The 26,735-nt window shown below is 37.0% G+C and overlaps 1 protein-coding gene across 1 annotated transcript in view; it reads left to right on the top strand.

Moving 5' to 3' along the window:
* The window catches only part of PDE5A (phosphodiesterase 5A), a 65,171-nt gene that overhangs the window by 26,706 nt on the left and 11,730 nt on the right, over positions 1-26,735 (top strand). The window contains exons 4-13 of the mRNA XM_009289371.2: positions 456-527; positions 1,096-1,185; positions 2,419-2,556; positions 3,874-3,941; positions 6,253-6,361; positions 9,295-9,379; positions 13,809-13,984; positions 15,448-15,507; positions 23,231-23,377; positions 24,902-25,027. Of these exons, the coding sequence (XP_009287646.1) occupies positions 456-527; positions 1,096-1,185; positions 2,419-2,556; positions 3,874-3,941; positions 6,253-6,361; positions 9,295-9,379; positions 13,809-13,984; positions 15,448-15,507; positions 23,231-23,377; positions 24,902-25,027 (1,071 nt within the window). The remainder of the gene's footprint in view (positions 1-455; positions 528-1,095; positions 1,186-2,418; positions 2,557-3,873; positions 3,942-6,252; positions 6,362-9,294; positions 9,380-13,808; positions 13,985-15,447; positions 15,508-23,230; positions 23,378-24,901; positions 25,028-26,735) is intronic.

The following is a 26,735-nucleotide window of genomic DNA, read 5'->3' as shown; positions in this document are numbered from 1 at the left end:
TGACTAGTGTAAGCACTGCTCAGCAACAACTAAAACATCGGTGTGTTATCAACATTGTTCTCACCCTAAATCCAAAACACAGCACTGTACCAGCTACTAGGAAGGAAATTAACTCTATCCCTGCCGAAACCAGGACAAGTGTAAACTGTTGTTGTCTTTCTGGGAGATGATTGTTCCAGTTTATAGAATCAATTTTGGATCAAATCAACCCCTCTTCATAAGAGCATCCAGGACTCATGCCACTTTTTTTTTTTTTGATATTTCAGGTTCATTGTCAGCTATTTGTAATATGAATACACTAGGAAAAAACAGGCTTAAATATCTTCTGTTATCCAAAGGTCAACCAAATGAATACCTGTAATGGTCATTTATTATCTTCTATAAATATGTCTAGAAGCAGAATCCAATGACAGACTCCTAAAAATTACCTAATTACTCCATTTTGAATACACTAGGTTGTTGGTGTGGCTCAAGCAATCAATAAGAAATCTGGAATTGGTGGCACTTTCACTGAACAAGATGAAAAGGTATAAAAGCTGGACATTTATGTCTCTTCTATTTTCATAGGGGAACGGGAGATGGATATGTTATTACTTTTCATGCTGATCAGAAATTTTAAAGTTATTAAAAATTAAACAGCTCAGAAAAAGTAAAAATTCCTGGTAATACTGCAAATTTCTTTCTTTATGAAGCCATGAGAAATGTGGATGTAGAATAGTTTAATTTCTGGATCAGCATGGTATCATCTCATACATCTCTGAAACACAGGCTTACTCTACTGAAATGCACTGTAAAACAGTTTCATAACTTTTGATATCATTTTTTATTAATTGGTTCTAACTCTCCTGGCATCCCCAACAAACATATTTTGAATATTAAAATTTGTGTAGTGATCCTTTTTAGAATACTGTATCACTTCTCAATATAGCAATAACTGGAAAAAAACCCAAACCTGAATGGTTGCCAAAAATAACTTAAAAATATCAATTAATACTTCAAAGTGAAAACAAAAAATTGCAGTAGCTTATCTTTGAATAGAGGTAAGATGCTGTGAGACATTATCTTCATGAGGTGTTGATGTTCATTTGTCCTCAGGATTTTGCCGCGTATTTGGCATTTTGTGGAATTGTTCTTCACAACGCTCAATTGTATGAGACATCTTTGCTTGAGAACAGGCGTAATCAGGTATGGTCAACAGGTTTGTCCCAAGAATACAGAAATTACGATGGTTAGCTAGTAATCAGTGCCTGCTCCTGATATTTCTCATATGGTAGTTATTCCTTGGCTATTTTTAATTACTCTAATTGAATGCTGTGTATCTCTGATAAAGCTCTAACTAAGTGCACTGAGAAGTAGCTGGGCACATTCCAGCCTGGGCTGCGAGAAGCGGACCGTCTAGGGGAAGAAGGTAAAGCTACATGTCAGGAAATTCATTCCATGTCAATATACTCGTTATTGCCTGAAGTTACCATGTGGCTCACTGTACATATTATACAACCAGAGGTGTACACACTCCAGAAATTTCAGATAGAATTATCCCTACAGAACAGTAGAGGTATACAGATTTCTCTTTTAGTCTACTACAACTATAAATAGTCACCAAACATATTTTCAGTAATGACCAGATGGAAAACTGAATTTCCTTCTGATTAATGTAACTGTGTTTTGCAGCCATCTTTATAACTGATGGGTTATTAATGCCATGGCCTTTATGGGTGAATATGTCTGCCATATATGGTATGAAAAGATTTTGGAGAAACAACTAGGCAGCAGTTGTTTTAAAAATTTTCTGGTAGGTCTGAGTTTCCAAGTGACTATCAGTGTTTGTAAATTGGTACAAATTTGGAAAATCTTTTCAAATTGGCTCCATGCTTCTTGTGAGGAAAAAAGGAATATAATACGAGCACATCTGAGCAGCTAAGTCTTCAGCAGCAGCTTTGAAATACAGCAGACTATCTAAATTATGTTTTCACCAAATGAGTTCATTAGGATCTGTTAGAATTATAAGAGATAATAATTCTGTTCAAAAGTCTTAAGAAATGTAAATATCACTGTTTTTAGAATGCACACAGGAGCCATAGGAAACTATTAGGTTTCCTAAGGACAAATAACTGTGTGCTGTCTGGATTTCTCAGGTTTCATTTGATGAACTGTTAATGCATAAATCTATTCTGTCTCTCTGACCGAAAACATCAGACAGCTAACTATGCTATTTATTTCTTCCATCAAAAGTGTCAAACTGGCTATTGTTTACTGTTACCTTGCAGTCTGTGTGAGAGCCAAAACTTAATTTTGGTCACAGACATACATGTTGACTTCCTTGATTCAGGGAAGAGAAGAAGAATCAAAGACAGTAGTAATAATAATTATTGCTTAAATCACAATTAGTCAAAATTTCACAAAAGACCTTCTCCCCAGGTGCTTCTTGATCTTGCCAGCCTGATTTTTGAAGAGCAGCAGTCTTTGGAAGTAATTCTGAAGAAGATAGCTGCCACTATAATATCCTTCATGCAAGTGCAGAGATGTACCATCTTCATAGTGGATGAAGATTGTACTGTGAGTATGTTTTTTTCTAAAGGCAGAAGTGTTTATTCCCCGGGAGCAGTGTGGGCTTCCCTCCATTCTGACTCAATAGTATTTCAAACCCATAGTATGCTCTGTCACCTTTTTGTCCTCTGCCTTTTCTTTTACGGCATCTACTCAGGTTAGGTGTTGACTTGGGAGGCTTCGGTCTTTGTGTAGGCTAGACTGCCATTTTATGCAGCCATTTTGCATTACCTGTTGGCAAACTATGGCTCTAAGCTCTCTCCTATGGCATAGATCTTGCATGTTGAACTCTTTCATAACTCATTTTCTTGGCTACTGATGTAGCATGGAAAAAAGGAAAAGGCTGGGAGAAAAACAATGTGGCCTTTGCTTCCTGCGCAGAATCAGTTTTGATGGCACTTTTTATTTCTTGAGTATATCTAAGCAGGGAGTATCTAAACAAGGTATCTAAACAGAATCATGGCCTGTCCCAAGATCCTGGCTCACTGAAGCAAAGCACAACTCCTTGCCAATCTGCCCACCTGTATTTCCTTCCTGTTGAAAACAGGCTGCAGAACAAGAAGCAGGATATGCATGCCTCAGTCTTGTACTGGCATTGCTAGTTTTACCTTTATTACTCGTTATAGATACGGGGGTACCAAGATCTGGAAGTGAGGAAGCATTTCCAGGTTCTGTAGCACAGAAATAACACACAGCACTTGTGATCATCTGCCACAATCCCATCTCTCACTGTATTTAGAAGAGTCACTCCTGCACACAAGAATACAGAAGAGGAATTTACACAATTTTTGTATTCACATATTCACACTGTCCTTGCAAGTTAGATAAACTCCAGCACCTAGTTTGCAGTCTGTAGTTTGAATCTTTAGTACAGAGAGAATCTAATTTCTCTCTACATTTAGGCTTCTCAGCTGTTAAAAAAGGCTGCATGAAAAGCAACACAGAGATCAGTCAGTATGTTCAAAAGGTTTTGATGTCCTCACCCGTCCAATCAAAGCAGGTCTAGAATTGGATGAATGTTAAAATAAAGTAGTTCTGTGCTGACAGATAAATTTGGCACAGCTTGTAAATACTGGCATTTCTTCTCAGAGCGATCAGTAGCGATTCAAGACACTTCAATGATATTTAAAGTTGTATGAAAAGATATTTTTGTGGTAGGACCCTGTATGCTTGCTGCTAGAAGTGAAATTAAGTTAAATAATATTACACTTGTCTTTATTACAGAATAGGTTTTGATAACTGCAACAAGCTTTTCATGACTACTACTATTCTAACTTACGACAACCTTATACACCTATATATTAAAATATCCTCTTGGTTTTCCAGGATTCATTTTCTAGTGTGTTTCACATGGAATCTGAGGAATTAGAAGACTCAGCTGAAAATCTGAAGAGGTAAAACAATGAATTCGAACTTTTGCTCATCCCAGGAGAACGTGGAAGAAACTATTTCCACTGGGTACCATGTATTACTGCTATTTTTATAGAACAGGTTTTGCCCTGAAATGTACATAGACAAACTCTATTGCCTTAAAAGGTCACACTGAGGAGAGTAGGGCCTGATCTCTTCACTTTGTCAGGTCTAAGTACATAGTTGTATCACAAGGCTAAGCTATGGAAAGGTACAAAATGTGAGAAGTAAAAATCTAAGTTGGTGGGCTGCTCTACAACTGATCTGTAAGAAATCTGCGTAGATGACTGTTGTAGAGTAGACATATCCACATTAGTAGATACTAATGATTTTAATTAATTATTTTAATCTTTATTCTTTTCATATTTCATAGATAGGGAAGCTGACTCAAAGAACATGACTGACTAAATCAGGAATAAGGTCCTAAAGTTCTAACTTTCAGTCATCTTTGAGAAACCATGAAGAAGTTCAACTCGGAGGAAGGGAAAGATGTAAAAATAGTTGGATTAAAATACCCAGATTAAATAGTTTCCAAATTTAGTCTGAACCTCTGTATTGAAGTTTGAAAATTACTGTATCCATTACCTTTCTCTGTCATCAGAAACAGTTGTTTCAAATAATGTCAAAAGAGTGAGACACAGTTGTATATAAAATGCACTACTACAGATACAGTGTGCAGAGAGAAAATGGAGATTTCTGTACCCCTTTAATCTTTTCTGCAGTGAACATTTATTAATTTAGTCTGAACCTCTGTATTGAAGTTTGAAAATTACTGTATCCATTACCTTTCTCTGTCATCAGAAACAGTTGTTTCAAATAATGTCAAAAGAGTGAGACACAGTTGTATATAAAATGCACTACTACAGATACAGTGTGCAGAGAGAAAATGGAGATTTCTGTACCCCTTTAATCTTTTCTGCAGTTAACATTTATTATATTAAATTTAATTCCATATATTAGAAAATTATGTCCAAAGTGTGTGGCTTGAGCAACTAAAAACTGTTGAGCTGTATTATGATTTTAGACAATGTACAACCAGAAAGTACAGAGGTACCACAGGCTAGTAAGATCACAGGGTGAAAGAGAAAGTTCCTGTTTACTTCCTCTTCTACACTATAAGAATGGTAAAGAGAATTTACCCTTCCTATTCATTATCCCTTTCATGGTTACTAGTTAATGGACTCAAAACATAATTTACTGCTTGCATGGGCCATCAGTAAATTATTTCTCATAACTGATAGGGAAGGGATCTCAGAGGCTTAATTGCATATCTGAATCTTGTTCATGAGACGGCACAATTAAATGCCAAGGACTGTACTATGAGTCAACCATTGGAGTTAGAACTTCTGCTGTGCTTGAAGGGCGCGATTTTGGGCAATAGCAGAAATATAATGACATGGATTAGATGGGAAGTATTACTTTACATAATAAAATTTCAGGCTTATTGTGTAATCAAGGACCCTGAATCAAACCCCAAATCAGACTGGTTTTCAGAATTGTGGGGCATTGCCTTGTATAACCAAGTTTGTGAAATAACAAAAGAATAATTCCCTGCCTCCAGCACCGTGAACATCCTTACACCAGGATAACTAAAGTCAAGTCAAATGTCGGAGGGAAACTACAGGAGCTTGATGAGAATAGGTTTATTATTAGGACATACGTCCTCCGCCAAAGCAGGCAAAGGGTCCAAGAGAATTGAAATGCCTTAATTAAATACATCATGGCTAAAAAAGTAGGAGATGATTGATTTCATAATTTTATGTCCTGATTTGGAATAAACAGTTCTATTTCAGTAACAGAATCCCCATGCAACTGATTGTGCCTTTACTTTTAAAACAAATTTGAAATGAACTTAGAAGCAGAAAATTCACAGATGTTACCTGCTGCACTCCGTTTAAAGAAGATGTGAATTTCATCCAGTATTGATTTTTTCAAGTGTGTCAGATTTGTGAATGGAGTTTGTTTTCAAAAAGTTCTGTTTATTTTAATATAAACCCAGTTGTTCATTCTTTATCCTTCACCTCCATAAACTGTACTGATTTGTTTATTTCTTAAGTTTGGTGTTCAGTGTTAACGTTGTTGAATGTTAAAGAAATGGTGGAACATATAAATCAATCCAGTCTGCCGTTTTGTGATGATGGCTGGATTAGGATACAGGATTTGAACTCAACTCCATTATATATCTATTGGTTATAGCCTTTCCTCATACAGGAAAGATATTACAATTACGTGCTTTGCATAATGAAATGACCCATTTTCATACTAAGCACATAATAATAATGTTATATCCTTCAGGGACTATGATACAAACAAAATCAATTATATGTATGCTCAGTATGTCAAGAATACGATGGAGCCTCTTAACATCCCAGATGTCTGCAAAGACAGAAGATTTCCCTGGACAGTAAGTAAAATAAGCTTAGATTTGAAATTCAGAAATGGAAAATGTTTTTCTGTTTACCTTTCAAACCTTTTTTGGTTTCCCCTTATTATTTCTATTCATTTAGTGGCCACAGTTAGAATTACGCAAATGCAAAGGAAGGTGCATTTGCTTGATAAAATTCATTATCAGTGAAGAAATGGTACAATACTCACACAGCGAGCTGGGTGGCCAGGGGAGGGATTTAGCCCTACAGCCATTATTAAAAAAGCCTAATATTAATTTGTCGATAAACAGACAGTGCGATGTGGAGAGCTTGCAATATGTTCTGTGGAAAACATTTCAGTGAAGAACCGTTGGAGGTTTTCACAGTAATCCTCGGTAGTTTACTGTGAGTGTTGGGAGGCTCTCAGAAGGTCCTTCCCTTTTATCCTCTCCTTTCCCTTCTTGTTCTGGCAAAGATTAATATTACAGATGCAAGTTCTTTGCTGTTTTGGAGAAGGAACAACTTCACTTTTCTTTGGGAGTTTTTGCTTCATGCTTCCTCAAGTGTGAGCTTGTGGTATGGTGTACTACTGAACACACAGATACTGGAGAGTTAGGAGGGAAGGTCACTTGGCAAGACTCAGATTGCAGTCAGGTTACCTTCAAAGTCATCATCAACAAAAAGCAAACTTGTAATTCTGTATTTTCCTGTCAATGCAGAAATTAGAAAGATGTCTGCTCTTATTATATTTGAGCCTGTTGGCTAGAGGGGCTCAGGGAGAGGGTAATAAGAGGGAGAGGAGTTACTATGATCAGCAGATAGCTTTTTACCAAACTCTGTTCTGAGATGCACAACGAAAAGGTCAGAAAATACAGTGTTCATTGTGATTGTTCCCGTAAGTGGAAAGAAGGGACAGGCTCATGGTGGGGAGCTGTGTTGCTTCCCTTTTTCTCTGTGCAAGGTTTCATGGATGTTTTGGAGTGGGTTTCTATGAAGGACTGAGCAACACAGCAACTGAGTGCTCACCACTTTGCAGTACAGGGCCCAAAGCTATCTTAACTGCAGGAGTGGAAGTAAAAACAGAATTGGACGGATATACTGTATTAGGTCAATAAAGAAAGAGGTGATTATTTTGAAGACATTTTAAAATAAAATTAATACCTTGAGAGTCATCCAAACAATTGTTTGTCTGAAACAGGCCTTTCACTCTGTCAGCAGGGTTAGAATTCTTTTGCATTTTTGCCTGGAATCTAGATGACTTACACCTTATGCATGTAAAAGAAGCTCATAAAAAGAAAATAATAGTACTGCGAGAAGGAATTTTGGATAATGTTTTTCAACGCACAGTGGCTGCATGTCCACCACTGTGTAGGAGCAATCTCAAGGCAGGGCTGTAGGCTAAGTGTTTTGAAATCTGACAAACCCTGACATGAGGGAAATCCCAGGTGTACCTAGTGCCCTAGAAACCCTGGCTTGCCTCTTTCTTCAGAGGACATTCAACAGCATGCTTACTCACCTTATGAAAATAACTTTGTGCTTTCTAAATGCTTTGGTGGCCTCAGCTACCTAGGTAGTGACATGAGGCAGGACAACAGCTTGGGTTTATTTGTGGAAAAGCCGTGATGTTGTCTGCCTCAGGTTCAGGCCACTTGCAAGGACGGTGTGGAAGCCAAATGCTAAGCTTCAGCAGTCATGTATACGTGTTCTTCCCTGAACCAACAAAGTTAGTGCAGTGGGGACAAAGTTCAAATATCTACAAGACTCCTTAAAGGCATTTAAGCCTGTTTTTGCTTAATCTCCTTCCTGTTCATACGGGAGCACTGTCGTCTTATTTCCAATCCAGCCCAGTTTGACTTTCAATGCATCTGAACTTTACCATGAAACAGCAGGTTCTTCTCAGGGTAGCCATAAACCAATTTTCACGCAAGCTTGACTTTGTGTTTCTCAGCTGCCCTTGCTGGAGAGGTCTAGGGAGAGATGCTGATTCTTATATCCTTTTTTACAGCTGATTTCACAGGTATGTCACAGTTCAGAAAACAGTAAATCCTACTCTTGAGTTATTCCATATACCCTCTTGGTAATGGGCTACTATTAAGTAGTACTACTTAAGTTCCTGGAGTCACGTAAAGTATCTGGCATGATGAAATCCTTTAATGCTTAATAGAATAAAATGATAGAATCACATTTCCTATTGCCACTTGTAAGCATTATAGTGTTTGTGCATTTGCCTGCAAAGAAACTGTCTACAGTTCTTGCACAGCACCAGGTCTTTGGAAGACTGCAGAACGTTGACCTAGTTGGTGGTAGTTTTCCTACCTGTTGTTCTTTGGATCATAATTTGGTCTCCACTAAGCCTCCTGTCATTGCGTTGGTGGATTAATCAAGGCATCTCAAACAAACCAAAAGAGTTTACAAAAATTTTAGTGCCACAAAATGCACAGTTAGCTTAATGTCAGGTAGTTACTCTTGTTTTATGACACCTGTTCCTTACATTGCTGTATTGCAAGTGAGGGGATATACTGGAAAGGGGAGAGGTGAGTTCCTTTCACAGCTCATCACCTGATGAGAGTAAAAAAAGTGTCCTAAAGCCCATCTGATCTCTTTTCAGCTGCACTGAGTGGAACACTTTGTCTTGGTGCAAAGTTGTCATTTTCATAGAAGTGGTACCTTCTAATGAAAGAACTTATTATAAAATTAGCACATTTTTAGCACAATTACACAAGTCACTGTACACTCCTACTGAACGAAGATTATCATCATTACCTGTATTGTTATTCACCAAAGCTTGTATCAGATACAGTGTTTATTATGTCCAGCCAAAGATGTACAAATTCTTTGAAGACGTGGTTGCTTTTTGAAGGAGTATGTAAGCCAAGAAGAGTTGTAGACCCTAGCTCTACAGCTTTTTCACTTCAGCCACTTAAACGTTAGTCTTTAAAATTGTAACTGTATTTTTTTGTTTGTTTAACAGAATGACAATGCAGAAAATGTAAGTCAACACATAAAGAGTTTGCTGTGTACACCAATTAAAAATGGGAAAAAGAATAAAGTGATAGGTAGGTATCTTTACAAAAAATATTTTTATACATTTCATAGAAATATTTCTGTGCTCCACAGTAAAATCTCAGCAACATGGAATCTCAGCCCAGGAGAAAAGATCCTTAATTATCATGTTTTCAACTAATAAGTCCACTGCAACCTTGACTGTAAATAGCTTACCTAATAAGTTACCAAGTATTTACAACACTCTTGTGATACTTCACCATTTTTATAGCTTCTTTGCCTTCGAAAATTTTCTGTAAGCAAAATTATTTTCATTGCTTCCTGTTTAGAGAGTCAGTTACCACTCTTGCTTGTGTAGATCTTTTACAAGGCAGTGGAAGGAAGAGAAGACGTATCGGTAAATAAGCTCTTTAGGCCTGAGCTGTCTGTAGTGCTGGGCTTTTAGAGAACAGTGGTGGCATGTGGAAAGGCAAGTTAAACTGCACAGACATTGACAGTTTCCTCAAATGAGACTCAGCTATGGAAAGATTCACACATTAGAAGGCTAGCTGCTGTGCAATTTTGGTGCTACGAATTGCCCTTTGGAGGTGCCTGCTTCTATCTGTGGACTACATAAGGAGCCTACAGTCCTATCGTAAGACACTGTGTCTAAAGCTACCCAGTGTAAATATCTCTGCAGCATCTCCTTTGTTTTTTCTAAAACTACTTTTCTTCTATTTTAAAGAGTGGCCATAGTACCACTGGTTTCCTGGGGTAACATTTGCAGAAGAAATTTGACATTGGTTGGGTCCACATAGGCCTAGATGCTTATGGAAACTTAGAAGCCTTCTTATCTCTGGTTCCTTAAAAATATCTAGGTGGCCATGGTCTGGGTCCTCAAAGATGAGTATACGCCTGAATAGTTTTGAGGATCTGGTCAGGGAATAAGCTTGATGAGCTTTAAGTCTTTCAGTGAGTTTCAGATTCACCTTAAACAAAAGGATGATGATGCTTTTGGAAATTACCAGGACTTCCCTGTCCCATGAAGAGTAGAATGAGTGTCAGCCTGCTTTCCTGGCATCAGTAAGTTCCACAAGCAAACAGAACATAAAATATACTGATTCCTAGATAGCAGCATGAATCCAACTTCCTCAGCTTTACAAAATTTGGCAAGTAAATGTTAAGAGTTCCAAGAATGCATGTTTTTAATGGTCTTCAGATAATTTTCCTTGAGAATTATGGCAAAACTGCATAACCCAATGTACATGGTAAATATGAGGTCCCTTTTCCATGAAGACAGATTTTTTTTTTTAACTCCTGAAGCAGAAAGAGAAGCATCATCTTTACCTAATGGAGTTCTCTGAAATTTCTTTTGATATCAGCTTCTTTAATGAGTTCTTTTATTACTTTGTTTTAAATATTCTACCAGACCCTAGAAGACCAAGATGATGATTGAACTGTTGAGCTTTAATTAGAGATACTTCACTATGCTGTTAGCTACTGATAAAACAGTTGCATCTGATCTCATATAGGGTTTTTTCTATTGTTATTGTCTGTGGAATTTCAAACTGAAAGTTTCAGTCAGGCCACCCATTTAGGTGGGTTTTTCAAATCTGAGTAATTCTCACTGGGAAATGTTCTTCAAAGTCTTTTAAGGTTTCACAGCCTGCCTAATGTTCAGATCTTTAATAGGGCAAGGTCAAGAAGTTGTGTTTGGGACAATACCCCAGAAGTACCTTTAGCATACTATATACTATGTAAGACTATTATTACGTCTACTTTTTTATTTTCAAGATTAGTATACCCAAAACCAGAATTTGGGAAGTGGGGTGTGCAGATAGGCATGGGGTGGGAAAAACTGTCCACAGCAAAACCAAGCAAATCTTACTGGCAAGAGAGATGAGAAGAACTTTTTTATTCTCCTGACTTTTGCATTTTTCAGGTATGTGGTGAAAGCTTTACAGAATCTTTCTGTGGTTTTATAACTACGTCCCAATAAAAGACTTCTGAGTTCCTTTAATTGTAATGTGTGGACCCCTCAATGCTTTGGGGAAGCTTTTGAAAAAGATTACAGTTAAAGAGTCTTAAGTACTACATAGTATATTTACTGCAGTTCTTTCATTTTTTTAAGAGACATTTACACGCATCCAAATGCTGCATCTTTTAAGAATTCATTTGCTTTTGTGGCTTATTCACTGTTGAGTTTTAATCTTGTGTTCGTTACATCACAGTTGCTATGGACATAATTATAATGCCATAAACAGTACTAAACAGAGATCTGAAAGTGAGTTTCATTAGATTTTCCTATAGAGCTTTGTAAGTCAGCTTCTTTTTCCCAGGGAAAGTAAATCTTGTTCTTAGTGAACCCTTATTTGCTGGGATTATATATTTTTACTATCATTCAAGTATGTAGTCATCTCATTCCATTAAGGTTCAGAATCCTGTTTGCAATATTCAGATACCACAACCCCTGCCACAGCAGTTTACAGCTACAGTTATAATATTTTTACTGATCTCTTTAGAGGAGACTTTGATACTAAAATAAGTTCCCCAAACAGAATGTAATTTGGAAACAGGACAGTGTTACATTGTCACCAGACATTAAAACTTCTACAGGCCAGGCCAGTGTTCTTCTAAAAACACAGTTTGCATGTGTGTGCTACATTCTTTTCCTCAGTTTTTCTACCTGCTGTAACAGGGAAGATGCACACTGGCTCCTTCAAAGACTTTTTTTCCTTTTAATTATAAAGCTCAATGAGCTTTTTAGTCTGTAAATATGGAGTACTAAAATGCTGGAAATACTTTCATATAAAAAATTACTGGCACTGACAAGACCTTACAGTAGCTGCTGATTATGTTCACTGTTGGTACTGCTGTAAAATAGTATTCATTATAATTTCTTCCCTACCCATAAGCAGAGAGCAAATCCGGCCTCCCTGACCTGAGGGTGGCGAAGTGTAAGGCATTCAGATTCTGTTCGTATATCCTGTGTAAATTAGGAGTAGCTCTACTGATGCAAGAAAACCTAAAAATTGTTGAGAGTGTTCTGGAAACACCATGCTAAATAGTTACCTTCTCTTTTGCTGGTTAAATACATATTTAATATTTTACTCTTTCTGCTGCAAAGTGTTGTTCATAAAATACATGAAGTATACAAATGGTACTCAATAGCAATTTATAGAAAATGAAGACTTTTTCATTTAGTAGTTTTTTTCAGAATTTTTAATTTGCAACTATTATTTTCACTGGAATAATTATTTGCAGTTGGCCAGGAAAATGCTAGCTTTTATGCTCAAAACTGTTAGAACTCACACTCGTGAGAGTGGGAAAACGTTTGGACTCAAGACAATAATCACCCCCAAAGCAGTTTTGGCCAAAGACAATGTATACTTACAATGCAGCTGCTTTAATTAATATTCTGATATCTTAGCAGAAACTGCCATCCGCTAGGTAAAACTAAAGTGAGGTGTATGTGTCAATTTCCCTCTGCTTAAAATGGTGTCAGGGATTTAAGCTGCAGCAAGGTTTGGTAGAAGTCACCTGTCAGACCTTTCACTGGCACATGCACAGAAAAGTCCAGAAATTCTTAACAGAAAATAAAGAGATCCAACTACCAACAAGATTGAACCTAACATGCTAAATTCAGTAAGATGCTTTTCAATGAGTTCAGCAGTCTTCGGAGCAGGCTGTAATTCAATCACATCCTCATAGAATCAGCAAATATACTTAAGCCTTGAGCCTCAACTTGGGTATTCTCCTTTTAATTCCCTTATTTTAAAAAACTTCCAGTACTGACTCAAATAAGGAAGTGAAAACTCTGTGTACCACTGTTCTGACTTTCATAAATGTTCTTTAAATTTAATTAGCCTCTAAAGGACAAAGCAGGCTGTAATTCAATCACATCCTCATAGAATCAGCAAATATACTTAAGCCTTGAGCCTCAACTTGGGTATTCTCCTTTTAATTCCCTTATTTTAAAAAACTTCCAGTACTGACTCAAATAAGGAAGTGAAAACTCTGTGTACCACTGTTCTGACTTTCATAAATGTTCTTTAAATTTAATTAGCCTCTAAAGGACAAATTGTCTTTAGGGATTAAATCAATCTAGAATAATTAATAATAAAAGTTAGGATGAAAACGACCCTAGAATTTCACAAGATAATCAAGTCTGTAAGCCCTACATTAAACGACCCTAGAATTTCACAAGATAATCAAGTCTGTAAAGCCCTACATTTTTGTTTTACAAATCCTAATAAATATTTTTGAGTCTACTAAGTAATATATAACGTTTTAGCATTTATTCTATAATACCAGTGAAATTACTCTAAAAAAACTTCGGGGAAAATCCTACAGCACTCCTATGTGTCACTTTTGTGTATATTGGTGGTTTATACTGTAGGCTAAACTGTCCTAAACTTAATTTTTCTCTTGATGTTCCATACAATAGGTGATATGTTGGCAGTTCTCTGTATTACTTCTTTTAATTCCTGTATCCTGGCATAGGGGTTTGCCAGCTTGTGAATAAGATGGAAGAAAACTCGGGCAAAATCAAGGCTTTCAACAGAAATGATGAACAGTTCCTGGAAGCATTTGTCATCTTTTGTGGCTTGGGCATTCAGAATACACAGATGTACGAAGCTGTAGAAAGAGCCATGGCCAAACAGATGGTGACATTAGAGGTGAGCTCAAAATCTAGGTGGTCCTTAATTAGCCCAAAACAGATCCTAATTTTCTCCAGACCCTGTCTGTTCTACACGTAAGTGCAGCTACTCACATGGATACTAAACAGAAATTGTTCTCCCCCAGGAGAACAGTATTTGGCCTGTTGAATTGCACAGAAATTTTTCTGCTTGTTTCTGTATCTGCCAGCAGACTATTTTATTTGGTATTGTATTTTAACTTTACTCATGAGATTTAGTGGTGAGCTGAATGCATCTTTTCCTCTACATGAGGCTACATGTTGGCAACGTAGCGGGTTTGTTCTGTTGCGTAGGAAGAGAAAATGGTTTGGGGGATTAGGGGCTTCCTTTTCTTGTCTGAGGTTTTCTGTGATGATTTTGGCTCCGTCCTTTAGACAAACCGGTTTGTGGAGTAACAGCAGCATTATTGTAGGTTTTCAGCAATTTCCTCAGACTCCATCAAACCATATCAAGATGAACGTCATCTGGTCTCAGCCTTTGAATCGGTTACTGTTAAGTTTAATAGCTAAAGAAGGCTTTAGTCTGAGAAGCTGAATTACTCAGAGGTGATAACTTGAAGCTGAAAGTGAGAAATTTGTAGACTTTGGATCTCCTAACGTTCATTATGTAAACAGAGTGTTTGCAGAATTCCTAAAATGGGGATTATGTACCCCGTAGCCTCTAAAAGAAATGTTACAACTCTCAAATAAACCTGTATTAAGTCATGTTCAATAAAAAGGTGGTAAAATTATTGTAAAAATAATTTCAGTTCTTTAAAAAAAAGAGCTGTTTGTTTATATGGCAAATTAGCAATTCTCTCTCCTGCTATAACACTTTATGGATAATATAGGAAGTCCAGACAGATTATAGGTTAGTATATAAGATGGCTTCTTTACAAAAAAAGTCAGTCTCTAGTTGCTTAAAAAACTCTGTAACATTTTCATGTCCTGTGTTCTCAACAGCTAAAAAATATGAGCTTATTTTGTTAATTTAAAACAAACATATTGTCTTTCAGACTTTTTTGCCAAGTTTTAGTTAGGGCAAAACTTTCTCTTCTGTCTGAATAAACTCCTGAAAGGATTATTATGGCAACAATGTCAGGCTCATAATTATAGCAGTTTCATGTATTATTTGTCTTTGAAAGTGGGGCATGAAAACTTTCCAAAGAGAAAATCAGAGTTCTTTGCTCTTTTATAGAAACTATTTACGTTTTCTTGGCCTAATTATCTCAAGAAGATTCTGTGCTGTGGGAGATTTGTGAAAGCTGCAGATACCTCCCCATACGCTTTCAGAGAGCTCCCTTAAAACCAGTGCAGGCCCTGCATGGACACTAGATTTCATCAGCAAATGCAATGCAATGCAATGCAGTGCAGCTGCAAGCTGAAAATGCTGCTTTAGGAAAAATACCTTTTTATCACATTGCTCTTTTGTTTGTACTAAGGGCTGCTTTTCTCTTCCTGTAGGTTCTCTCATACCATGCTTCTGCTGCTGAGGAGGAAACGAGGGAGCTGCAGGTAACAGCGGTAATTGAATTTTTTACTATTACTTTAGAAATATTCCATTAATAGAACAACAAAGGGCAGTCTTTTACACAGATGTGATCCCTAAACGTGCAGAAGCACATCTTCCAGAAATAAAAATTATAGTGAAGCTTAAACTGATCGGTTCCTGAGTTGAATCAATACATCACATAAAAGGGAAATGTTACAATGCCTATGATGAGAGATACAGGTTGGCCAGAGAGCTGCAGTTACAGGAGAACCAGAAGTATACCGACTGCCTTTCTCATGGGTTTAAGTGTCAGTAACAGCTGAGTTAGTATTAACTCACAATGATTAAGTATTTCAGAAGCAAAATGTTGAGAACTCTTCTCTCTGCAGCTAAGTCTGAATGTTGTATATTTTATATCTTTGGTACCTTTCAAGCATCCCAAGTATGGGTGCAGCTTTATGGCCTTACACAGAAATTCGCTGTTTAATTGTTAATGCAATGATTCTTTTTCATTTTTATGGTTACTTTTTTGTGCAGCGTCCTGTTCAATTCTGTGTTTAGAAACCACTGCCTAAGGAATAGCTACAGCTGTGATTTCAAGTGTAGTTCAAAGCACAACCTGTGCTTAGTCTCTCCAGTTCTCTGTTGGAGCAGACATTCTGGGGAAATAGCATCACCCCTGCTGTACAAAAAAAAAATGGGAGAGATGGAGGAATGGAGAGGAAGGAAGACATAGGGGACCACAGGCTGGGTAGTATGGGACTGGACTAGACAAGCAAGGTGCCACAGAATAAGGCACAAGACTAAGGATAGTTCTAGAATGGTTAGCATCACACAGATTTTGAACCTCAGTCCTAACACGCTGTTACTCATTGATAAAGAGGCACTGACAAGACCAGCATGCGACGCATCTCCTATGGTTTCTCTTCAGGGCTTGCGTTGCAATCTCTGTGGTTATATCTTTACTTCTAAATAAAACAGAACCACAATAAACCTAGCACTGAACCAGCGTCCACCTTAACTGTCCACGTGCTTCCTAGCACAATCTCGGCCCATGTCAACCACCATGTTCTAAGGCGATACCAGAGCACATAGTACCAGAGCACACAGCACAGGCCATCTCCGCTAGGCACTGTGGATGAGTGCACCACATTTGGCTTCCTCTAGCCTACAGTCTTGCAGCGCTATTCGAACAGGTTTTGCACCCTCAGATATACTGCATATCCTCACGTCACATCCCAGGGCATGAAACAAATACCCTTATTTTCACGCTATGAAGACATCACTCTGAATTTTAACAGAGTAGTCAGATTAGTTCAGATAACGTGAGCTGAAAAAAGAAAACAGGCACTAAAAATAAGGGTATGTTAGAACTTCAGGGCACCACATGGAGCCCAAAGCAAACCATGGACCAAGTGCTATGTAGTAGGGACAAATCAGTTTGTGGCATTTCGCCTCATTGGTAGAGAATGATCCCTGTCCTGTTTTATATAGCAGTATAGATCTAACCACCTCATTGATAATTTGGTTTCTTCTTTGTGCTTTTGTGTACAAGATACCTAATTCAGTGACCATTCCTAAAATTGCTCCTTTAGGCATTATTCTTTTCTTTAGAAAGTTTAACTTCTTTCTTTTTCACCACATTCCACCACTTTCATTACTCAAAACTTCCCTTACGGCATATAGACTTTCTAATTGTGTGGCCTTTTATGAAAGTAGTTCTCTTCTGCCTTTTTCCAGTTTGTTTTTCTTTGTAAATTGCAATGATTTAATTTCTTCATAGTTGTCACTCCTCCTTCTTCTCAAGAACAGAGAGCAGCTTAGATTTCAATGTGAAATTTGTGGGGTGCGTCGCACAAAAGAAAACATTGATCCTTGATTTTTTTTCTCAATTACTGACTGTGAAGTAATTTGAGATCTTCACATGCCAAGCATTATGGAAGTGCTACTACTATTATGGTAAAAGTTGCTTGAAATACTTCTTGCTTTGTGGAGTCTCTTCATGTTAAAAGATTTTACTACCTACTACCATGTATGTGGTCTCCAGTCTGCTATTCACCTGATTTAGTATATGATCTATATTTTTGCATCTGGTTCTGCAAGTGCCTTAGTTATGTCTTAGACTACCACTCAGTCCCTGACTTCCAAATAACCCAAGCTTCTGTATGTCTTTACTTCATTGCTAGCTCACCTCATGGATGTCCACGATAGCCAAACAGATTGTCAAAGCTGAGTCAAAACATTACAAATCTAAAGGAAAATTTATAAAATTGAGAAATTACTTGTTTTATAATGTGTTTAAGAATAAAACCACAGCCAGTGTTTGGTATTAAGTCTTGCACGCGGTTCTTACTGACTTCAGGAGAGGCTTATTCTGTACATAGGTTGAGCCTGGCATTCAGTCACATGCATGCGCTTATAGAGAATGTAAAATAGTAATATACAAACTGACACATTCTTTGCTATGGAAAAAATATGTTCTGTAACCTTTCTCAGTTTGAATAACCATCAAGAGAAACACTTTTTAAAATTGTCTTCAACATTTTAAAGACTGTCTACTTCCTTTAATGATTGTTGGGACTCAGGAAACCCTCTTCTGATTATAGTTCTAGATAGGATAAGCTCTCCTGAGCATGCTAGTGCATGATGGTATATATACATCTTTGTAGAAGATCAAAGTGCTTCAAATAAAAATTAATCTTGAAATCTTCCCAAATCCACAAATGAGGACTATCAGTGACAGACCCCATTCCATTCACCTTTTCTTCTCAGGAACCAGTAAGAGGGATGGGATCGGCCAGTTTGTGCTATCTGAACAGGAATAGGAATTTACTCTAGAGTACAAGCACCCTGATAGAAAAGACCTTGCCAAAAGCTACGTATTTTCCAAACCAAGGTATGGAGAACAGGATGTTAATTTTGAATTTGTTCTGCAGTTGACCAGAAGAATGGTAGCCTTATATGGGAAGGCAATTTTAGGTCCCACTATAAGTTGATCTCAAATAGCTTTGTGCTTGAAAAATCAAAATTAATGTAAAAAGAAGAAACCATTAAAATACTTTTTTCTCCAAAATTTAGAAGTATATCAAAATTCAAAACATACTGACTATTTTTATAGTAAGTTGAAAAATAGGAGTATAAACACTGAAAAAAAATTTTTTTTTTCTCAGTTAATTGCAAATTGCAAATCTCTGAGGCCAAAATCGAACTGTTAAAATTCAGCTGGAGTCCAGTAGCCAGCTTGATGAACGATGGCCACAAAACATAAATCTTCCCTAACTGAGAGACAGGACCTGTATTAATGGCAGTTCCCATTGATTTTAGGAGCAATGAAGACCATAAATTCACAAAGGAATGAGGTAAAAGTTATCCTCAAGTATTTCAGTGGGCATTGCAGAAATCAATTTAGTTTTGGAAGCTGCTCTTGACCCTTGAGGATAGAGCACTCCTTAGCCCTTAAAAGTTTACATTCTTCTTCTCTAAAAATTTAAAGAAGCTCTTGTCTTTTCGGTTGTACAGCTTTGTACTTCAAAAAAAAAAAAAAAAAAAGTAGTTTTTTCTGTTATTTTGTAACTAAACACAATGCAAAATTTAGTATAAGAGCTCCCCTAGCTAGGACACATGCTGTCACAACGCTACTCAGCAGAATCCATGGTATATCAAAATAGATAGAGGACTTGAGCTTTATAGCATAATATTGGAATTGATACTTGTACTTACTATCTTTGAATCATTACAGTTAATACATACTTTATTAGTGAGACATGGCATTGGCAACAGAAATTACTACAGCATGTCGCAAGTGACATTTGTGACACCAGAATTATCAGGAAGTGGTTTCTCCAATTTAAAACTAGCTTTCAAATACATTTCATTTGTGGACTCCTGAAAGGTTTAGATTGGAGGAGAAAAACCTTACAGACAGAATTTCAACCTACTGACAATAGCCTTGGTTTTCTTCTTAATTACCCTATGATGAGACACGATTGCAGACCCTTATCCTAAAAATCCACATGGTACAGTCACATGGTTAATACTCCTGCACTGCAGTCTTTTAGTTGAATCAATTAAAACCTTATTCCTAAAACACGGAAAAGAGACAAATCTTGCTCTTTAAATATCTGTTGTTAGCATGTACCCTTTGAGATACAGCATCATTGCTGCCTTTTTTTCCTTTGTCTCTGTACTCAAGAAGTAGAACACAATTGAATGTTGCAACTATCAACCTCTGTCATTTTTTTTTCTGAAACTATTTGCTGTTTCTGTGCATTGATAAAGGTAGCAGTACTTGAAAAGAGACAGGGCCAAGTGAGTTTCAAGATCAAGTCATTCATGTTAAAGACATCAGTACTCCTATTCCTAGTCTTAACCTAAGTCCTGGATAAGTAGTGACAAAGGGAGAACTTGCTACCCAAGTTGAGAAAGCTAACTTACTTCCTTAGCTTCTCCTCTTAGCCGTGAGAGAGAGACAGGTGATTCTAGAAAGCCGTTCAGAGCAAGTGATTATTTTAAGTACCGATTCAGGGAAATACGTAAGCATGGCAGTTCCTTTCTTACGCAAATGATTCTTTCCTTGCAATCTAACTTAAACTGTCGGCAAGGTGCACAGAACTTTTTTTTTCTTTTTTGGTGCGCTGACAAAGACTTTTCAAAAACTTCTGTGAAGTACTTGTGCTAGTATTTTCCCCTAATTAAGAATAACCTCTACCACATTCCTGGGATACCTTTGTGTTGACTATCTTGCCATTAACACATCATAGAAAGACTTCAGTTTTGAAATCAGCATGTGGAGCAGCTAACTAATATAACCACCTTGCCTGAAGTGATAGATGGATGTTACTCATAGTTTATTTCAGGCTTCAGATTGTACAACTTTGATGTAATGTGTGGAAATGTGATTCAGGTGCCTAAATAACAGTGATGTAGCAAGTCACTGTCTATAAACTGGACCCTCCCTGGTGGCTAAAGCTGACACATTGCGTATCGCAACTTTCGTTCCACTACTGAGGGCCAGCTGATGAATGGCAATTTACTTGGCTTCAGAATTTTATTAGTATTTATTTTGCACTCATATCATTGTATCAAGCCAGCCAAAATAGATTAAAATGATGTTTCTGGCTATACCTTTTTACGATTTGCTTTGTTTTGCTTCTAAATAATCTGATAGCACAGAAAATAGATGCTTCATCAGGCAGTTGGTCTAAATGATTGTCGTAGGTCCCTTCCAGCTGGAACTATTCTATTCTATTCTATTCTATTTATTATCTGCCTTGTGTAACAGGCTGCAGTCAAATTTTTCACTTTCATCATCATTTCCACATACTACGGAACATCATGTTGCATCAGTCACCTCCTTTGAGCCTGGATAGTGTCTGGAACCTGTGTTTTATCATACAAAGCAAATGAAACAAAGCAAAACTGTTTATAATTGCCACTTAGTTACCACAGTGGTCCCACATTTTCCTTAGCCTTCCTTTTGCTGCCAATGTATTTATAGAAACCATTTTTCTTGCCCTTTCCACCCCTCACTAGTTTCAACTCAAGCTGAGCTTTGGTTTTCCCATCTTCATCCCTGCACACTTTGGTAATGTCTCTATATTCTTCCCAGGTAGCCCATCCCCACTTCCTCCTTCCGTGTACTTCATTATTTCATTTGAGCTCACTCAGGAATTCCCTGTTCATCCATGCTGGCCTTTTACCATGCTCGCTTGACTTCCTGCATGCCAGAAGGGACTATTCTTGTGCTTGAGGCTTTCCCTGAAGGTAACGCCTTGGTGTATGAAATGAAGTTACAAGCTTTATTTGTAGGTTTTTCAATCATAATAGAGGACAAGTTTTTAAAATTATTTTCTATACTTAACCAGGTAATGAAATGGAGTCACTAATTAATTATTCACTACTAATTGCTATTAATACAATGCCTATAGTAAGCAGTAGTAATTAAAAAGTCAGTTATGCAAAGAGGGGAATTAATTGGCACATTTTCTTCTTTTTGTGACTATTTCATGCTCCTTAGATATTCCTGAGGTGGAGAAATTGAGCAAGAAGCTGTAGTTTGGTCAGTGCTTACAGAAGCTGACCATAGCTCAGTAACTTGAAATTCAAATAGCTGATGAACTTTCATGCTGTAAAATGGGGGCAGATAGCTCTACTGGCTTCAGTAAGTGAAAGAGGAAATATCTAATCCAGTTAAATAACACTTGAGTAGCTATAGCGTGCAGTTTTTTATGTCTCAGCTGAAATGAAACTTATTGTTGTGTCTGTCAAGGGCAGGAGATCAAGGAAAGGAAAGATAAATTATGAATGAAGTCAGAACACAGGCATGAGGCGTTCTGTTGAGCTCCTACTGTGTCCTTCCAGCCCCTTTTCCTCATGAAATACCAGACTGCAGTTGCAGTTTTTCAAAATTATGTCATTAGAGTTCCTGAATGATTGCATTATTTTCCATATACATACAGGCCTGGTGGTTCTTTCACATGCTCATAGGTGAAATACCACATGAATCCAAACCGAGGGACACAAAATCACTGGTACAAGAAGTGTGTAAGAATGTTGGAATTTTTTTCTTGTGTAAATACTATTTTTCATAATCTTTCATGACTTTCTGATTCTGACACACAGGAAGGATAACAGGAAACTTACATGGAACAGAGATGGGTAGACGTAGTTACGGGGAGAGCTGATTTGCATGCTACATGTAATAATACTGTAGATTGTTACACATGCTTCCTTTTCAGTGTCTCAGCCTTCTAGGACGCAGTTCCCCATGCTGGAGAAATGTTTTCCCCTAGAATTACAAAGAGGAAGATAAACACATAGGTTTATTTCTTTCACCATTTCAGTTTTACCTGATTTTCTTTTAAACCATACTCATACTGAGGTGAAACAACTACAAAGAAGTAGCGCTGAGAACTCCATGTTTTATTTTACTGAAAAAACTGATACTAATTTTTGTTCTATAGTGTAAGACTTACCATTTATTTTGTTAGCAACCTTAGCATCTGTATTTTGAAGGGCAACCAATACCTATAGTCTGAATTTTATAACTAGAAAAAGTAGAGTTGTAATACATAACACTTGTAATACATGGAGATATTACTGATAATAAAAGTTACGGTTTTAAGTATACAGTTGGGGTTTTTTGTCTACTTCATAATTTCAAATTTCACATTGAAGGTTTATGACTGTACTCAAATTACATCAAAAACATTGTCCAAAGGTTTTAAAGACTATTGATCACAGGTGAACCCTAATTTTTGAGGTTTCTCTCCCTGAGGAAGCTCTGCTTGTGGACGTGTTCTGACTACCATAGCACTGAATGTGGATTCTGTTAGGAATTCTGTTCTAGTGACATCTCTTTCCTCACCATTTTTAGAAAAATGTCAACAGTTACAGATTTTGATGTCTGCACATCCATAAAAACAAACATACAACTCCACTGCCTTATTTTGTCAATCTCTCAATTTCATACGTACTCTTGGTTACAGTTTGCCATAGGTGATTTAGATAACAGACTGACCAGGTGATCCTTTCCTTATTCTCTTGATCTATGGAAAAGCGTGTGTTAAATCTAAGCAAATAAGGTAATGTTAAACAAGAAAGGCTAAGGAAAGGTAAATGAGAAGTAATCATCAGGTTTCAGTATAATGTGAAGGTAAAATTTAGTATCTCTCTACTTCTCTGTTGAAAAAGCACATATTTATGTTATGCTTTTTCTTTCCTAGTGCTAAGCTGTGTTCTCTTATTCTTCTCTAGGCTGCTGTAGTACCATCTGCACAATCTCTCAACCTAACTGACTTCAACTTCAGTGATTTTGAGCTATCAGATTTTGAAACGACGCTGTGCACAATTCGAATGTTCACAGACCTCAACCTGGTGCAAAATTTCCAAATGAAACATGAGGTATGAATGCTGTCAAATGCTGCTTCACATAAAGAGACAACTTAATTGTTGGAAAATCAGGAGGATAGTGAAACGAGCCTACAGTAAATATAATTGGAAATCTGTATTAAAGAGTAGTTAGCAAACTAGGAAGGTATGTAAAGTGGGAAGTACTGGCGTTTGTTCTCAGTTTGGTTCTACTGAATGATTAATAATTTGGTTCATGGACTGTAAAATGCTTTTAGAAAACTTGAGGAGTGGAGGTAGAGGACTTGGTTAAAATTCAAATGAGTTTGAAAATGTATAGCAATATTTCAAAACCAGGTATTTATTTTCTAGATCACCAGTTTATAGACCAATTTAGATTAGTGGTGTTTAAGGGCCAAAAGGAGTATGTAGTCTGATCTCTTGAATATCCCAGTACTTAGTTTCACCTTTGTAGTAAGGCCAAGAGCTTGTACTTCCTTAAGGGATACGTCCCAACAGAAGAGAGGGAGCCAGGTAGCCCAGTAACGGGTGGGCTTCTAGTTCCTAGTGGAGCAATTGTAATGGATTTGCAAAACCAAAAAACCACCATGACAGTAGACACATAATTACACATCTCAATAGAAGCAAGAGAACATTGACAGCTTTGAAGCTACACTTTCAACTTTCCATACTAGAGCTAAAGAAAACTGGCAGTAGCCTAGCACTCCTAACAGTGGAAAGACAGAGAATACTGCTGCTTTTGTCTGCGTGGAATCGTTTCTGTGGGTGAATGATACTGGATTTTCATTTCTGTCAGTACAACATCTTTCACTAGGAACACTAAAAATTTTCTTGAACAAATCAAGGCCTAGATTCTCAGCCTGCATTTAACATAGAGCAGTAAGTATGCTGTATCCATTTAAACTGAGGGACCTGTTCTAGTACACATTAAATTACTATCTGACCTTCATACCTTTCACTTTCTTAGAAGTAAAGTATAACCCACAACTTGTAATACTGTTGTGTAAAACATCCAGGACATACTTTCTTCCTGCATAAAAAACCACTACCCAGCAATATAGTAATCGCTGTCTTTCTATCATACTTACTTGCTTTCCAAAGTCCAATTCTGCTTGTCTTTTGACAAGCTGATACGAGGGAAAAGCCACATGTTCATTATCAAAACAGCTCTTAAGGGAACTCTGTAATTAAAAAAACAAATTTTCTCTATCAAATATGTCATTACAAACAAGGATTTTTTTCTCCCAGTTAGCTCAACGTAACTCAGTTTCTGAATTAACAGCAGTGCATCTGACACTGACATTTAGCCATTAGTAATAAAAACCCAAACCCACAAGTATTACATACTCAATGAGAGGCTGAACTAGTGGCTGTAAGCATATTCTTACCTATGTTCACAGTTACAAGTATGTTATATTTGAACTTAATTGAGTTAAAAGGAATTTTTTTTCTGTAAGAGAGACAGTTTTCAAGCGGGATTAGAGAAAGATTTGTTTTCATTAAAAGAATAGATTTCTAATACATTTACAGTTAACTATGTGATGCTGTTTCTTAAAGGTTCTCTGCAGATGGATTTTAAGTGTAAAGAAAAATTATCGGAAAAATGTTGCTTATCACAATTGGAGACATGCCTTTAATACAGCGCAGTGCATGTTTGCTGCTTTAAAATCTGGTAAAATTCAGGTACATTTTGCTGTTTCTACATTAAGAATCTTCGGGCTAAACAAATTCTGTAATGATGCATAGTTCTGATTGTCATGTCAGTAAGATGTTCATCATTCCATGGTATTGCTAGTGAAATCAAAATATTTCTGCTGAAGACTTCTGGCTTTAAGGGCTTAGTTTGTGAAATTGTTGTCATGTTGTTATGTACCCAGTTTCAGTTAAATCCTCTGGAAATGATCAAGTGGATGTTCCCAAAGGGAGTATCTCAAATAAGGCACATACATGATTATGTCCTTTTTTAAAGTTAATGCTTATGCTACAAGCAAGTCAAAAAGGTGGAGAAGAAAAGCACTGACCCAATTTCAGGATGTTTCCTTATAATATTCAACAGGAAATTTTTTAAGTTCAAACACAGAGCTGTGTACAGTGTTAGACAAACAATAGAACATTTTTTGGAAATAAAGATTTAAATGCTCATTTCAATGCTTTTGAACAATGGTTCAACCTTCCACTTAAAAGACACATAATAACTTAAAAAACAACCTCATCATTCTTTATTATAAATACCGAAGGGCTAGATGATCCCCAGAATAAGAAAGATATTGATTCAAGATTTTTCCAAAATATGTTTTTAGGTTTTGTTTTTATATTCTTGAAGAAAACAATGTTTCTGTTCATTCAGAATTAATGTGTTTCTTCACTTTGATTACAGACAATTGTTATTAGTTGGTTTATACTATTTTACAGTAAGCACTTCTGAGAGAATAAATAAATCCTATTTGTAGACTAAAACCCAATACCAATAATGAAGACGCACTCCCTTCCTCTACAAACTTTGTCTCACTAAAAAAAAAGACAAAAGGTGCTGGAAGAGACAAAGGCAAGGGCTTTCGTTTTCCTTCTATACTGAAATGGACATGGTAGTTTCGCTCTGTGTGCGGTCTAGCAATCTCTAATGATCCTGATAGCTTGCTTGCTGTTTTTGGAATCCTGTCAGTCTCCACTGCAATTTCCATAAATTGTTTTACTCCTAACTACATTGGATTCACTCCACACTGATTTTCATGTCCTAGATTCTGGAGTCAGAACAGCATCGAACATAAGTCTCTCAATTTTCTCTAGTTTGAGGGGAAAAGCAAGCATTGGGGGACACATCTTCCTAGGAGAAACATAAAATCAGTCATTTCCAAACTAATTTGTCTTTTGATTAGACTAAGGACAGGTTTCATTATCTAGAAAGCAGATGCAAATCTACAGAAGTTGTAACTGCTTAAAGAAAATTTGGATTTGATTGTGCAGAGGGTACAGACCCCCAGTGGCAGCACTGTCACTAGCTGTTCTTCAGATTCCTGTCCTGACTGTTGTGCCTGCTATTCTTGTCCCATTATGAAATGCTGCATGAATACTGTAACTTTGTCCAGCCTCTGTTTCTCAATGGACAGATTTAAATAAATTTTCTATCCAGTTCTATTGAACAATATTAAAGTGTCCTGACATAAAGATACAAAATAGTCACAAAAGAGAAACTGTAACCTCTCCACTAATCCTTGTTCCAGCCCCAGGATAGACTCTTTAATAATGAGTCAGATACGGGTTAATTCTGTTTTCCATGAACTTCTGTTAATTTATTTGCCCAGTGATCAATGAAGAGCATGACATTTTTCCCTTCTGATTATTCCAAGGACATCTGTGTAATGAATTTTTGTACCTACTTAGGGAATGTAGC

This window comes from Aptenodytes forsteri, unplaced genomic scaffold (assembly GCF_000699145.1).
Source record: "Aptenodytes forsteri isolate BGI_AS27 unplaced genomic scaffold, ASM69914v1 Scaffold317, whole genome shotgun sequence".
Classification (NCBI taxonomy): Eukaryota; Metazoa; Chordata; class Aves; order Sphenisciformes; family Spheniscidae; genus Aptenodytes; species Aptenodytes forsteri.
The sequence above is the reverse complement of the archived record's forward strand: the minus strand, read 5'-3'. Positions and strand labels throughout refer to the sequence as shown.